The sequence below is a fragment of the Ciona intestinalis genome, unplaced genomic scaffold, assembly GCF_000224145.3.
Source record: "Ciona intestinalis unplaced genomic scaffold, KH HT000143.2, whole genome shotgun sequence".
NCBI lineage: Eukaryota > Metazoa > Chordata > Ascidiacea > Phlebobranchia > Cionidae > Ciona > Ciona intestinalis.
Genome location: NW_004190465.2, coordinates 66833 through 83752, shown reverse-complemented (window position 1 = coordinate 83752; position 16920 = coordinate 66833). Strand labels below are relative to the sequence as shown.

At 33.0% G+C, this 16920-nt stretch overlaps 1 protein-coding gene and 1 long non-coding RNA gene across 2 annotated transcripts in view; both read right to left on the bottom strand.

Moving 5' to 3' along the window:
- The window catches only part of LOC100179267 (sarcolemmal membrane-associated protein), a gene marked incomplete at its 5' end in the record, with an annotated part of 18242 nt that extends 3900 nt beyond the window's left edge, over positions 1–14342 (bottom strand). Inside the window, 20 exon segments of the mRNA XM_009863459.3 lie at positions 1202–1378; positions 1701–1874; positions 2246–2281; positions 2622–2684; positions 3125–3187; positions 3427–3563; positions 3963–4110; positions 4506–4697; positions 5009–5071; positions 5366–5434; positions 6259–6318; positions 8535–8667; positions 9173–9310; positions 9369–9431; positions 9539–9616; positions 10134–10301; positions 12689–12760; positions 12907–12940; positions 13502–13568; positions 14195–14342. Of these exon segments, the coding sequence (XP_009861761.2) occupies positions 1202–1378; positions 1701–1874; positions 2246–2281; positions 2622–2684; positions 3125–3187; positions 3427–3563; positions 3963–4110; positions 4506–4697; positions 5009–5071; positions 5366–5434; positions 6259–6318; positions 8535–8667; positions 9173–9310; positions 9369–9431; positions 9539–9616; positions 10134–10301; positions 12689–12760; positions 12907–12940; positions 13502–13568; positions 14195–14342 (2083 nt within the window).
- Positions 14343–15699: 1357 nt separating this feature from the next.
- On the bottom strand, positions 15700–16426 carry LOC113475189. The gene is made up of 2 exons (XR_003396932.1): positions 16263–16426; positions 15700–15960 (listed from the first exon to the last, which is right to left on the bottom strand). It is a non-coding gene; the product is annotated as an uncharacterized LOC113475189 (long non-coding RNA).
- Between the last annotated feature and the right edge of the window lie 494 nt (positions 16427–16920).

The following is a 16920-nucleotide window of genomic DNA, read 5'->3' as shown; positions in this document are numbered from 1 at the left end:
TTGCGTGAAAATAAAAGTAATTTGCCAATTAAACAGGGCAACAGGCGCGGTAATAAACAACCTAAATATGTTCCAGAAGTAGCACTGCTGTATATTTACGATGTTTTCCTCTGCCAAGCAGCATAATTATTACGAAACAGTAGGGATTCACACGTGGATTCATCGCGTCATAATAGCGATTGTTTGACCTGGGAATTGATTACGTCATAATAGCAGTTCACACGTTGATTATTTGCGTCATATTAGCGATTGTCCCCTTGATTATTTAGCCTGCAGGTGCTTGAAAACAGGTTGAATATTTGCCTTTTCATGCGCATAAGTAAAGATAGGCTTGCAAAAATACTTTATACACGCGTAAAGCAAAGCGTAGGTTTAAAAAGTTAGGAACGCCGGTGTAGGGAATATAGCATGGAATGTCACGCTCTACGTAATTTATGTAAATTAAAATAATGCTTACGACAATCACTAAAAGATCATTTGCGATCGTTTGGTGTGAACTTATTAAGGTGCTCGCGTACCATAGTTTGGGAAGCACTGATTTAAACTAATCATCAGAAACAGAAATTATACAAAAACTACAGATCGTATGGGAGCAAATAAAACACGATTGTTTACCACCAATCTCGTTTGTGATGGAACAATCGTAATGGTTTATCAAAGGTATTGTGACGTAAATAATCGTTACATTAACATGCGTAAATCTGCAACAATGTTTCCTCTGTTTATATTAATTTAGATACGTCTTTTTAATAATGTAGTGTTAGTTTTAATTTACCGCGTAAAATAGAATATATATTCGTGTGCACAACCAATAAAGGGAGTGTTTTATGGCGTCATAGATAAACGCGGACTAGACGTAAATATGACAGCCCCTTTTTGAACGCGCTGGTTGCGCCACTGTTTGTGGGTGATTATTTTTTTATTGTTTTTCTTATGTATGGCTGATAATTTGTTTGGACAACCCGTTAGTGGCCACTGGGTTGAAGCAATTGCTGTTAGGTGTCTTGCCCAAGGACACACACGCCCACAATGGTAGCAGCAACAAGCCTTGAAACGATTACTTCTGGGTTAGAGGCATGCATGCTAACCACGCATCCAGCGTCATGGTAAAGGTTTATAATAAAAAGGAGACTTTATGTTAAACTCATCGAGTTGTAAATGTTATTATATTATTCTGTTATTAGAACTAAACAAAGTATACCGATCAGTTTCTGCATTTGCTTATCCATGTCCGACAGATTTTGTTGTTGATGCATAATTTGCTCTCTCAAGCTTAGAATTTCCACACTTGCACTTTCAACTTGGCTTTGCATGGAGAATATTTGTTGTTGGAGACCTGGAATACTGGAGATTGTTTCTTCTTTTATCGACAGATTATCTGTTTGATATGAAAAGTTAAACAACTGTAGACCAAATTCGAAACAACTGAGCTTATTTTAAAGTAAATGTATAGCATGCTGGTATGTTGTAACAACCAATTGTATAAATGTCCTTGGTTAATTGTTACCACCACTTGCTTCAACCATAACATTCTTTCTGCCTAAATGTATTTAAGTCTAAATGTATTTCAGACAAAATATTGAACAAGAACTCAATTTCATGATGTCATTTTAATACATTTAGTTTAAACATGGTTTTACCTATGGGTGTGCGCCACAAATAACTTCACAATTGGTAGGTGCACATGCTGAAATATTTACCCTTTAATTGAAGTATTTGAATTTCTTTTAACCGTATAGTCTCGTTTGCACTTTCTAACTGCTCTTGTACATCGTTAACCAAATTGTTGGTGTCTGGGGTTTTCGTGTTAGTTGGTTCATCAGTTTCCTTGCAGTCAGACTCAACATGTACATTTTCTGTGGTCACTAATTCGGCTGAAAACCATAGTTTTTACTAGTATACATGACTTCAATTATAAAACCTTATCTTTAACACTCCCATGGAAAACCACGTTTATAATACTTGGATATTATGAGGTAAAAGTGTCCCGTCTTTCCCAACCTTCTATAATTCCATTTCAACCTCAGAAAGTATTTTTAGTTTTATTTTGTCTTCCCTGTTCCATTGTTGTTTTTAGATTTTTATGATTTTAGTTAGACATAGGTGGATGGTAACTAAACATGATTCTGGTTTGCAAGATAAAATAGACAGAATTAACTGATTAGATGAGTATTATACCTGTCAGCAACAATTGAAATAAAATTAATAATTGGTATGTTTTACTAGAAAAAAAAACAAAACTTACCTATTTCCATTGTTTGCTGCTTTTCCATTAATTGCTCTGTTAAATAATTAAACTAGTTAGATTTACAATAGTGTGTTTATATTTAAATAAAAAAAAACCTTAATTTTATACTGACATTTTCTCATGCAAATGTTATTCTGTATTAAACTAGTAAAAAGTTTAAGGTTAAAAGATGGCTGGTGTGGAATATTTTAAAATTGATAGCTTTAGTTTTGTGAATTACCTGCATTACAATTACCTCTCAAAACTATAAACAAAACTATATACTCAGAAACCATAGGAAACTTTTAGATAAAATTCAATTCAAATTAAACTAAGTAAGAAAAAGTCAGATTAAAGTTAAAAATAACCTACGGTAACCAATAACAAATATTACCTTTTAATCGTGAATTTTCTGTGTTTGCATTTTCCAACAACCTGTCTGATTCCTTTAGTCTGCCTGATAAACAGAAAAGTTTGATTTCAAAGTCTTAATAAGACATTTATAAAGTTTCCCCACGGAGTAACACACATGTTTATACTCATCACGTCACATCCAAGTGTGACATTACTTATAAGTAACAGCTGAGGTGATAAACAGTTGTTTTCACTTGGTTGCCTTGATATTTACCTACATTTGCATTATGTTAAAAAGCGTGTTTATTGTTTGTAGTAACAGATATCACATGATAGTCATTATATTATATCTTAACCAACTTCAAATATCAAAGTTTATGAAAATTGAATTTACCAAACGAACAATGTTGGAAAACAGCATCCAACCAACATTTTTTAAACTGTCGTTTCTATCAAACTTTATGGTAAAACCAGACGTTGTATAACATGGATGACACAGTATCATAAAAAAAAACATGAAAGTATAAATTATGTGAACAATACCTCGCAGATTATGCAGTTTGGCTCGACATATAACAAATGCTGTTGAACTAAGGTTTCTCTCATCTAAACATAGATTGATAGATAAGCTGATATTTCAACAGTATTTTGCTTAACTTATACAATCTACAAATATATTGGGTGGGGAAAAAATATATTTTTCAAAATCTATAGTATAGTCAAGTGGGGTAATAAAAACAACGGGGTATTTGGGTAAGAAAGAGTGTTGATTTTTTGCCCCATCTGATATCAAACAAATATCTGTGAATATGTTTAACATAGGAACGAATATATTGAACACTAACCTTCTGAATCAACCTCATCACTTTCCGAGGAAGATTGACAAAGCCGTAACATCTTCTCTGATTCTTCAACTTGCATCCGGAGACTTTCCTCTCTTTCCAACAAGTTCTCACGAGCAAGAAGAGCGTCTTGTAACTCCCTGTTTTATAAAACTACTTCAAAAATTAAGTTTAAATATAAAATTACTAATTTTGTAACAGTCCATAAACCTTGAATTGAAAGTCCAAACGATTTAAAGTTAACATTTTACAGTCACAAACTTAACTTAATATTGAATATGAGTTATGGCCACAAGGTTTTTTGTTGGGACTTTTGTTAGGAAGCTTTGAAGTTTATGATCATGTGACATTATTGGGACTTTAAAGCTTCGAAGTTCATGATAAGCCCATGTTACAACAATTACAAGTCTTCCCAAAAACAATAGATTACAATCTGGTCCACTTGGTACTCCAACTTCCAGGTATGATAAAATATCAGGTTACATATTGAGCCTATGAATATGGTTCAATATAAAGGTAAATTTATAAAAATATTTGACCTATTAGTTTCAGTAAGTGAAATAGATTGTCGTTCTTTCTCTTGCTTAAAAACAACTAATTGTTCTTCACATTTCTCCCTGCTTTCTATCTCCATCTTGTGGTCATTTTGTAGCATTGCCATTTCTTCTTGCAACAAAACAAGTTGTTCTGGTGGGAAATAATAAATCAAAACTAAAATTATGATGATTTTATATGTCGTTACAACAATACTGACAAAAGTAATTGGAAAATCTCATACAATCAAACATCATACTTTATACTAATAGTTTTTAAAGCATTCCCAATGTTTGCTTTATTTCATCCGATTTTCACAGAATATAGCACTGATAATCACTATCAACCATACAACAGGTAAAATAATAAAAACTATGACAGCCAATCTACATACCAGATGTATAAAAATTGAAGTTGTTACTGTATATTTGTGTCATGAAGCAGTTTTACTGAATAAACAAATACTTAAAGTCATGCTCTAACAAGATGTGGATAATGGAGTAAGGAAAATACTTGAAATAAAAGCAATGATAAAACAAATTATTTACCGTTCAATTGATTTGCTGTTTTCATCCGATCTTCAATTTCAAGCTTAGCATCATCAAGTTGATGCTGAAGGTTTGAGGTCGTTTGATCCAACAACACTTTCATTTCATCATCTCTTTCCTTTAATTTGTGTCGCAATAATTGAACTTCATTTAGGTTTTCCACGGCTTCTGTGCGAGCAAGTTCCAATTCATCTGACGAAAAAAATTAAATACATGAACAAGCAGTTCCACCATAAATAAATACAACTGTAGTAAAGTATTTTCTCGATTAAGTGGAATTGTAATATTCATTTGTCCACATAAGCTGCTTTATAACAGGAAAATAGGACAATACAATTAAACTTTTACATCTATTCTTGCACATTTTAAATGTAAACCAGACTATAATTTTTGGTGTAATCATTATATGGTTAATCTTCATATTACCAACAGCTTATCCAGTAATAATTTTAAATTTTCCACTTAGACTGGATAGTTGTGTAAGCAGCATACGAATAACTTACTTTTCAAATCAAGTATTTCTCGTTCAGCATTTTCAACAGCTTGGTTTTTTAGATCCATCTCTTCTGCAAAAATATGAAAAACCATAATACTAAAACATTAAAAAAATGAGTTAAATCAGCACAAACCTAATTAGTTATACTCTTAAAATAATTTCTGACATATGTTGATATTTTAAATCCCCATACAGGTTTAAAAAGCAAATGAAACTTCCTATAAATATATGTTGTACATTGCTTGGGTGAAATCTAAACGATTTATTACGGCTTAAAAGCTTCCCGCATGGCAGTTATAACAGCTCTATGAGTTTAATCAATCTTTTAAATTTTAAATAACAACGTAATCTAAGAACACACTACCTTGTAGTTGCAGCAGATTTTCCAATTTCTTCTTAAAATTATGATTTAATTTTCCGGAGTTTATTAAATCTGAAACAAAATAAATAAACTCATTTACAGTATAATAAATCACTGATTGTTGGGTTTGAAATGTATGCAAAAGTCTATTTGTATTAGCCAAGATTGTCCATGAAAGTTAAAAATATACAATTTAATTTTTAAACAACACATGCTTCAAACTGTATAAACCATTCTTAATTATTAAAAAGCAAAATACATGACTGACATGAGCCCGTACATAACACAGTTTAAGTAACCCTGCAGACCTGCACCAACCAAACAGTAAACAGGCTAAACAGCAATAGGTATTTATAGCAAACAAAATCAGCTTACGACAATAAAGTTTTATAATGAGCAGCTTAAAAGTGATTATGTATAATTAATGTTATCCTACCGTTTATAATCCTGCTTTGAATAATAATCCTACAATTTATTCACCAAATTTCATTTCTCATGCAACATTAGGTTAACATTACCATGTTTACTGTTATATTGAAAAGTAAGCTATACAATGATCTCATCTCCATAGACCTACGCAGCAGGATATCATTAACACGTGACGGTGATCCCACACAATACATGCTTAACTTCTACAAACTTGCCAACTCAATGGTATATTGCAAATTCAAGGCCACCAAAAGTAGTTGATAATTAGGTTTGTTGGTATAGTTGTTATAATGCTTTAAATATCAGATTCGAATTTTCAGCTTCAAAAGAATGTAACACCAGCAACAGCATTTACTCTTATTCACAAATTAAATGATCATGAGTTGAAACATCTGATGTTAGTATTAATTTCTGATGTTCAATTAAAACGACTAACATAAAACAACAAGAACTAAATGTTAACTTACTTGTTATTTCTTCATTATTGATCAACAACTTTTCAAGCGTTTCTACTTCACTTTGTTCACCTGCAATCACATAAATTACTAAAAAAAACAAACACAGGTTAACCATATAACAGTCGACCAGGTTATTGAATATAGGTTGCTGCAAAACAAATGCTATGCGTTGCAAATATAAATCTAGTTTGTGTTTATGTTTAAGGTTGAGGGTACATTGTAATATATAAGGGTTTACAATTACATTAATCTTAAAGTTAAAGTAATAACTACTATCCGATAGTAGTATTATTACACTAGCACTACCAGCAACTTGTGTATTCTAAATATATATAGAAACTATTTTGACAAACCTGTCCATACAACAAAAAAAACAGATAACAGAAATGCAACAGTTGAAATGATGATTACATTACAATCATAGGCATAAAACTTTCAATATGTCGGGGCGGCAAACGTTAATATGCTCGTTTAACAATGAACTACATTGTGTCGGCATTGCAGCGGTTACTTAGCGTGTGCGAAACTTCGCCTGCGTGTTATTTACGTCGTTACGTCTATTCGTGTACTCTTTTGTGCGTAATCGGGTTTAGTTTTGCTACAACTAGTTGCAATGTTAAGGCTGGTGACTGCATCCATCTATATCGGATGCATTTTTTTAAATTTAAAATTATTTTAATATCAACAAATTTCTAAAAATACAAACATATGCAGGCCAGCACTGGCGTAGAGTACAGGCTTGCGCCGCACTCCTGCCAATTTCGTTACTCTTTAATGCACGACCACTGCGTGCACGTATAACGTTACTACGAGGACAATCATAAAATTAATTTGAAAAAAATGTGTTAAAATTTGACATATATTATTGAATCATGATTACTACAACCAACGGCGCAAATAGACGTGTGGAAAGGAGGGGTTGTAATTCGCGGCGAAGGCGCAAAAAAATGTTGCTTTAACCCCCCTCACTTTCTACTGTAACATCTTGATGCATGGTGCTGCGTAGGTGAGCTGAGAAAAGGACCGTTTAGCATATTCGATGTGTTATTTAACCTAATTTACTGTGGTGAAACAACCGATATTGTATAACCGGTGCAAATCTAGCATCGTTTCTATTGGTAACGTTTTATTTCAGCGTTTTCTACAAGCGAAGAAATAAGTTAAAAACCTGTCAATCAACGCCGACCGAGTGTCGAGAAAAGGCGACGCATCTCTATTGACCACATGCAATCAAAGGTTAAACTCGATTTCACAAATGATATACATATTATTCAATTACAAAGTTGGCAGAGTGAAATGTTGTATTGACGACTGGTCTCGTCATAAATACGGTTGAATTGAAATATTTAATTCACATTTCGTTTCATGATATTGCACCTGTAGCCAGGCATGTAAAACGTGCAAATCGTTATAGTTTCTTTAATAAGCTTCTGTGAACAGTTGCTAATAGCCTGGGCCCGAGCGCTAATGACGTCATTAAGGAGAAAAGGTGCACGCGCACAGGTTCGGTTTAGTTGGAAGGAGCCGCTAATCAAAATCGCACAGAACACGTGGTTTCCGATCAAACGAACACGTGGTTCACGATCAAAGAAGCCGCAAAAGACTACGAGTTTCAGGAATTGCAGTGTTGCAGAATGTAGAATTATTGTAAATAAAATTTATTTATAATTGTTACAAAATATTTGCAATATTAAAATAAAAGTAATTTTACAATTTCTGCCTTTAATTACGAAATCATACGCAGAAACACTGGCCACTCGCTTGGGTTGCAACTTCCATTTTGACAAACCTTTAGTTTTTATTTCTAAAGGGCCTTTTCACTTGAACGAAATAACTGTGACAGGCTACATTATTTGAAGATACGATTCTCTTGTTTATGATTGGATGATATTTTTATTTACTTTTGTTGCGTTGCATGTGCAATTGTTTATTGTAAATGAAATAATCGCTACGTAACCGTGTGTATACGTAACAAAAGCAATGAAAAATGCGTAGGCTGCGAAACCGTTCCTATCCGAAAATCGTGCATAGTTTATTAAAATATGTTGGAATAAACTTCCCGAAAAGTATAATTCACGTTATTTTATATCAGTTTAGCAGGGTATGCAGGCATACCCTCAAAAATGTCAGGATATGCAGGCTTACCTTGCATACCCGTGTTTTACGCCAGTGATTACAATGTAAGTAATACTACTGGTTTATGAAAGTTTGGAAGAAGTTTCTTTTTTTCACCACTCATTTTACATCCACACTTTAATGAAATCATCAAAAAATAATAAACATACCTGATTTTTGAAGTTCCTCGTTATCTGCTTCCAAGGTTATCAACTTTTCACATAAAACAGATTTTTCTTTTTGTACATCAGTTAATTCCTGCTGTAATTCATTCTGTTCGGTTTCAAGCTTAGATTTTGAATCCTGATGATGAAATAAGGTTTAAACAACAAGGAAGTGAAAGATGAGGAAGAAGTAATTCATAGGAAATGCGCAATCAATGTCTATTGTATTAAGACTAAAACCATGCATTTGATTTAGATTTGAGTAGTTCACAAAGTGGTTTTTATATATTTAACTTATAAATTGTATGTATACATATAAAAAATGGTGGAAAATACTGTTACAAAAAATATAGACAGGCATTGATCAAACGTGTGAAAATGTATTACCACTACCAACATAGAATTACACTTTACACGAAAACTTCAAATCAAATATTAGGTAAAACGATAATAATTTGGCAGCCAATTTTCCAAAACATTTTTAAACAGCTTTTTGTGAGCAAAAAAACAGTCACGACTACGAGGCTACCATTGGTGGGTAACCTTACTAAAGCAAACAACTACCTACCTATGAACAATAACGCAGGGATTCGGTACCAGTTTGGGCAACAAATAACATGCAAATTGAACTTAGAAAGGCTTACTTTTAGTTGTTCAGTTAAGTCTTGAACGTCTTTAATTTTAGTTTGATGAGCAGCTGCTAATTCTGCTAGTTCATTCTGTGTCTGTTCATGCATGAGACGTATGTGCGTACATTCATCTTCTGTATTACTGAGTGACCTCTATGGTATAAACAAACATTAACAACACTACACACATGTGGATTCACGATTCAATTACTTCAAGATTAGAAAGTTTCCGAACAGCTTCAAGCTTTTCCTGCAGAGCTTTACGAAGTGTCTCCTACAAAATAAAGAAAGTAATAATATGTTTACGACAAATCTTTTATGGTTTTTTTTTTTGCTAGATAAAATGTGTGCATAAGTATCTGTGCATAAGTATCTAAAAACCTTTGAAGTATTCTCATAGTTGTATTTCTCTTCTTGTAGTTGTTGAAGTTTTGTTTGAAGTTCGTCTTCACTTTGTGTCTAAAGTGTAAATGAATAAATGAATATTTAAATAAATGTAACTTACTTATCCTAGCAGGAAGGGGGCAGGGCAGTTGTTATAACATAGATGTTCTGTTTTATACACCTCATGTCTACATATGAAAACACCATAAGTGATCACTGGGTTGGAGCAATTTATGTTAAGTGACTTGCCCAAAGACCCACTCATCCACAATGATAACAGCGCCAAAGCATGTTAACCACTTTGTTATTAAATGGTCAACTATGTTTGGAAGTATTTAAGTAACTTTGATTTCTTTCTTAAACAGTTCCAAATCATACTATTCTAAAATTCATAAACATAAAATAATACTATATAAATAATTATATTTGTAATTATGTTTTATATATATATTATGATTTGATTTTTGCTATTTAAGACATAGGATAGAAGAATTAAAATGTGTGGAAAAAAATCACAAATAATACCCAGAACAACTGTTGACAAAAAATACCTATATGGCCACGCTACAGATAATCAAGAAACGTTACATACCTTGTTTAAAGTTTGTAGTTGGTTTTCAAGAAACTCAAGTCGTGATAAAAGTCGATCTTCGTTAATAAGCGCTTGCCAACCTTTCTCTGATGCATCGTGCGAGTTGATCACCAAGCGTTGAAGTAAAGCAAGTTTCTGCTCAAGCATTTGCTCTCGATGCAATGCTTCCTATATACAATAATACAAATTAAGTGTCGGTATACAGTGTATTGCTGTGGTCACTTAATAGGTTAGATGAAAACTATACACTGTGTTGTCACTTTTTTCACATCTTTACCTAGGCACTGCTATAAAAAAATACATCTTGTATATTAGAAGTCAAGTGTACATACTTGGTGCAGCACTTTCTGCAAAACACCAAAACATATTATAATTTACTTATAACACTCATGCTATTTATTGTGCTGTTTGTATCAGACAGTCTGCGTACAAAAATGGTACTTGAAAGTTTAAATATATATTGTCACCTTTACTAACAAACTGAATTGCAGATTGGAAATAATAAAAAGACCTCTAAGAAAGGAATCAGAAGATTCAAGCATACACCCATATTGCTCAAAGAATTGTGAAATATTACATGACATGGTAATACTAACTCCTAAGTTGTTACAAACTAAATAAAATACAAACAACTGTTATGCAACAATATTTTTTTTTCCAACAACCTTATTCATGACTTTTACACTAACTTATCAAAAAATATTTACGTATAACTGAATCCATCAGTAACACAAATATAAACAATCAATCTTCAATTAAATTATTTAATTTATAGGTTTAATTATAACAGACAACTAAACATCACTCTAACACAGTTCATCTGACAAGTTCATATTAAATAACAAAATCACATTAAACAATCTTAAATTTTTACCCTGATAAAAGCAAGTTTAATATAGCTTCTGTTCCCAAAATAAATTAAGCAAAATATCTTAATAATCTTAACATTATGCCTGGCAGCAACAGTTTCCCTAACTAACTGAACACAACTAACATTTGCTTCATTGCTATTCGAGAAATCCAGGTGATGACAGTCAGGATTACATGTGCAGCCTGAGGCAATTATTAAGTTAACCTGTGACAATATGATATGTATAGAATTTCACAATAATATACAAGCCATTCCTACCAATACCACACTGCATAATGTACACAACAACCTTATAAGAATATGAGGAAGTAATAATGATATTGTTATTGTTTTCACTGCCTTATCTTTTAACTTCTAATAAAGCAATGTTTGCTTACTGTTACTGTGCATTGCTACAAATATCTTCACACCAAGTGAACAAGGTCAAATGTGTGGAACTTTATGCTTGGTTTATCACGCATACCATTCGTTTTAACCATTTACATTAAATATATATGCACGTTTCAAGATTAAAACTTATTCTATCTCTATTTATTTATTTGGCAAATAACTTAGGCGTACAGAAAGCGCAAATATATATGGTAACATATTTGCTTCACATACGTATTATAAAGGTTAATTAAAACTCAGCATATTTGTAGAGAAGTTCCAAGAAATTTTATATTAAATCTGTAGAAAAACCTAGAACCCAGAAATTTATAAAACCATAAAGTAGGAACGCATTATATGTAATTACAATCAAACACACCGTTAACAGTATTGTTGTATCAAAACCTAGGAATGTGCTAATTTTAAAAACCCAAATAGGTTGGCATTTAATTAAACACAGACAAAGCTTATTGTATTAACAACTTATTAATAACAAGTAACAAAACTTAGAATGTGTCAAACTGAGTATAAATCATTATGTTGAGTATTGCATACTTATGGATCAACACCATGTACCCAACCCAATAATATTATTAAATACATAAACCTAATAAATTAAAACTGTTTACATTTTTTATCTTTATCATTATTCTGAGAAAAGTTCAACTTGTTTTATTTTATTCTTAAATACAAATAAAAACATTAAAGTTAACATGACACTGACAAAATATTTTTGTATTTTTATGAACAGTAAATTCACGACAATTAAAACTTTATTAAAAATAGAGTAAATTGCATGTGTTGTACTGTTGTTATGTTTACCTTATTTCACTTGCTTTGTTTTTTAAACTTTTAATCTAATACATTATTATAATTGCACATCACGTGTACCTGATAAGCACTGACTATTTAATGTTGCAATTAAAAAACCTGATGTTGGCTGGACTAATCACAAGCATGCTTGGGCTTAATTTTGCATTTCCGCACAAAAAAATTATTGGGGCATTGTTAATGAAAGAATGAATATAACTTGCTTTATCCTCACAGAGCCATAAAAGGACAGTGGTTATAACATGGTGTTCTGTTTCATACACCTCGCGCCAGCTTACCAGTTACCACGACTGTAACTTTGTAAGTGATTGTTTTTTGAATTTTTTATGTTTGGCTGATAATTAGGACAACCCATTCATGACCACAATGGCAGCATTAACCAGCCTTGAACCCATAAAGTCTGAGTAACAGGCATGCACGCTAACTAACTGAGTATTGGGGCCATGCCACCATACATATATGCACCATATTAATATATACATACTTGAAGATACTGATGCAATTGGTATAAATCTTGTGATTGGACAGTAGGTTGTTGAATATTATGGAATGGAACCTAAAAAACAAGTATGCCTCAATTAACATATTTTTATTGCATCATTATTTGTTTTTTATTTTATTAAAGGCTTTTTTTGTCCAACTTTCTTTTGTGTCAGATGATTAGTTCTTAGAAAAAGTATTATGGCAGTGACTTGGTCATACCTTTTCAATTAAACTTGTGTTTCTTGAGGTGGAACTGAAAAATAAATGATATATATGTAAATACATTGTTGTCATGATCTTATTTAATTTATAGTAAAATGAGGAAAGATGGGACCCTTAAGCACATATTGCCCAATATTTCCAAAATCAAATATATGACCGTTTTGGAGGTTTTACCACGAATTAGTACTATCATACCTTTATTAATTGACAACATTTAAAAAAAGATTAAAACACACAAGACACAAGAATCGATTCACACAACAGTTGTGGACCAAGCCAATACTGTCGAACATTACTGTAAAATTTTTTCGCCTATGAGGCTATAGAATGGGTATGGCTAAAAGGATAAATATTTCCTTCTTTTTTTAAGTAAAAACAACTGTAAGAAGTTTTACAGTATAACTGAACTTATGGTTAAAAGCTAAATAATTTTACCCAACATTACATCACTTGTGGGTTTTGGTGATTACATTTAAAAGGCTTATGTGGCACATGGTAACTATCTAAATTAAACTTTAATTGTCACTTTATGGCTGATTAGCCTTGAAATGTCAGAAATAGGAAACACTCAAACTCCATGTCTTTTGTTCACCTTTGTTTTGATTCCTCTCCATTAGGAAGATACAACCTGATCTGTGATACTATGCACCCGTGTGTCACTAAATAATATGTTTAATAATTAAGATCTATATATATATAGGTTTTAAAATTCGTACGGTAAGATCTTTACATTACAAAACTGTTGACTAGGGATGCACATTACAGAATAATTAGGTATTCTAGGATATCCTAGAATACTTTAATTCGAATCTAGAATTCCGAATCTAGAATTTCGAATCTTTTTACCTTTATAGGAGAAAAAAAATTTTACCCACAAAAGTCAGTTTATTGACCCTTTCATAACAGCCTTGTTGGATCTTGAGTTGTAAAATGATCAAAAATTGTACTATTGGGTAGTTTTTGCGTCATGAAACGTATAGCAGGCTATGAAAAGACGTTACGAAACGTTTACTCTTGAAAGTCCCACAAACACAAAAATATTTTTTTTCAAAATTAATAAGTTTCAAAAATTGTTAATATAGTATATGAGATGACGTGTAATGACGTCATTAAACAGAATACCGAATCCCGTAAATAGATTCGAATACAAAAGGATTCGAATCTCATGGATTCGAAATTCTGTAATGTGCATCCCTACTGTTGACGTATGTGTAAGGAAACATGTAACAAATATTTTAATAAATTATTGATTATCCAATTGATATAAATATTAAATAAAACAAACATTTTCTTGTATTATCCACAACATCAACCCCGAACTGCACAATATCACACGAATTAACTTCGACTGCAGCACTTTCTTCAGTTGCTTTACTAAGTCGCTGATTATTTACAAATGTTCCATTACTGCTACGTGTATCTTGCAAGTAGAACTGAAATATAGAAATACAAGTTACGCAACGTACAAACACAATATACAAGCTATTACTCCCATATCAAACAATGATATTTAACTATTAATAGATTAATTTTTACAAAATGTGTCAATTATTTTTGAAATTTCAATATCAATAATATAAGTTAGGTAGTTATACACTCTGTAAATAGGGTGTAGTAAACTACAACACATAGTGGAATAGCACATTTTTTAAACCTCCAATACCTTTTTTGCAGGGTAAAGAATGCGAATAGCGATCCGCACTAACTAGTCATATGATAACTCGCTAACCGCGTTATTTTGCATGGTCATTGGTTTATGTGCGTATCAACATTGAGTTAGCTTATTTTAGCGCAATATTGTTAAATCTAGTTTAGAAAAGAAGTTTTGATACTTTATGGTGCTATTACCAACTAAAAACTGTAAAAATAATACCCGAAAAAGATTAGGCTCTTAAAAGTGAAGCTGTACTTCCACCATACTTTTCTTTACTCGCATAATCGAGTAACAACCAACCTTCTACAGCGGATCACACACTTATGACGTTATGTTGGCTAACTTCGTTCTTGCGAGTATAAGTTTTCAGCCAAAGATAAAAAAATGATATACACTGGCGTAGAGTACGGGCGTGCGGGAGTGCGACGCACTCCTGCCAATTTAGAAATTTGCTACTCTTGTTTAATGCACAATACTGCACATCCGTATAATGTTTCGACGATGACAATCGACAAATTAATTCGTAAAGAAATGTGTAAAAACTTGACTTCTATTTGCGCAATAATGATTATTACAACATACCATCGTATTGTTTGTAAATATGCAGCAAATCACGCCCATTTTACACCTCTCTGATTGACCAATCAGAAACAAATGAATCGTGAAACAACTAGCACTATTAAGTGTGCGAGACCAGACAATCGCATAATATGCATGGGATATGGAGTATTTAGAATAGCAATGTTTAATTTACTTGATTGCGTGTTGCGAATGTGCGTCAGGCATGTAAAAAAACAAAAATACGGCCGATATTGATTCGTATTTAAATTTATCTGGCAGTTTCGTAAATCGTAGATGCCAGCGGCGCAACTAGAAAAAATAAAGGGGGTTGGCAACGAACTGACCAGTAAAAGTGACGTCATTAGCGCTCGCGACAATAGCACGTTATATGCTTCATTCGAACAACGGCGACCGGTCGCGAAGCACCGCGTAACATTCCAGACAATGTCAATGCGAACGCCTACGTTTCCTGCAGCTTTAAAATTGTGTTTTTGTTTATCCGGAAATACATCTGTTGCATCACAATCGTTATTGTGAAGATATCCATTATCGTAACTCGTGGTATGGGGATATGGTTTCCAGTATTTTGCTTAGGAAGACGGCCAGTTATATTTGTTTTCAGCCTTAAACGCGCAGTTTAAATATAATATTATTAATATCTTATCATCATGCCTCCTCCGCCTGGAAAAATAAGAAAACTGACAGATTATTTTCAAAAATCCAACTTAGATTGTTCTCCAGTAATTTCTCACTCAGAAGCTTCAAATATTTCCTCAACCCAAGTAACGATTTGTTCTCCAGTAATTTCGCAGAATTTAATTGGTTGGTATACAGCGCTGTAAAGCAAGGGGGTTTTTGTAAGTTCTGTGTGATATTTGCACCAAAATCTGTTGCTGGTTTAGATCTCGGACTGCATGTAAAAGTAGCAATTTCTGGAGCACAATACTGTGCAGTTGGGAGAAAGGTTCTACGGGAGCATGCAAGCAAACAATATCACCTGGCGGCTGCAGTTAAATCGGACAGTTTTCTTAAAACCTTAAGTACTGGTACAGTCGTCGACAACTTAAGTTCTGCCAGCCAGCGACTTTTAAATTCCAAAAAAAATATTTAGAAGGGTTTGCCTCAGGTATACACTTACTTGGAAGGCAAAACATTGCCTTTCGCGGTCTCCGTGATAGTGGACCGCTTTCACTGGATTCAAAAGGCAATGAAGGCAATTTTAAAGCCATTCTAAATTTATTGGTAGCGCGCAGAGACTCCAAGATTATCACGTATATACAGCAGGCTCCCAAAAATGCAATTTATCTTAGCTGGAAAATACAAAACGAATTTATTGACCTAATTTCAAAACAAATTCGAGAAAAAGTTGTACAGGACGTCAAGAAAGCCGGAATTTTCTCAATATTGGCAGATGAAACGAGCGACGTCACTAATTCCGAACAATTGTCTCTGGTGGTGCGATACGTCCATGATCTTCCAGATGATACATCAGTGTTAAAAGAAAGTTTTTTAGGATTTAGTGAAGCTGATGATTTAACGGGGAAAGGCCCGAGTGTACAAATACTCCAGTTGCTTACACAATGGGGTTTGGAACCCGATAAGCTTAGAGGGCAGGGCTACGACGGCGCAGCGTCTATGGCAGGAAAAATAAAAGGAGTGCAAGCTGTGATATCTAGGCAGTATCCGTTAGCTGTCTATGTGCACTGTGCCTGCCACTGTTTAAACCTGACCTTATCCTCTTCAAATGGCATTCCAACCATACGGCGTCCAATGAAAACAATTCAAGATTGCATAAG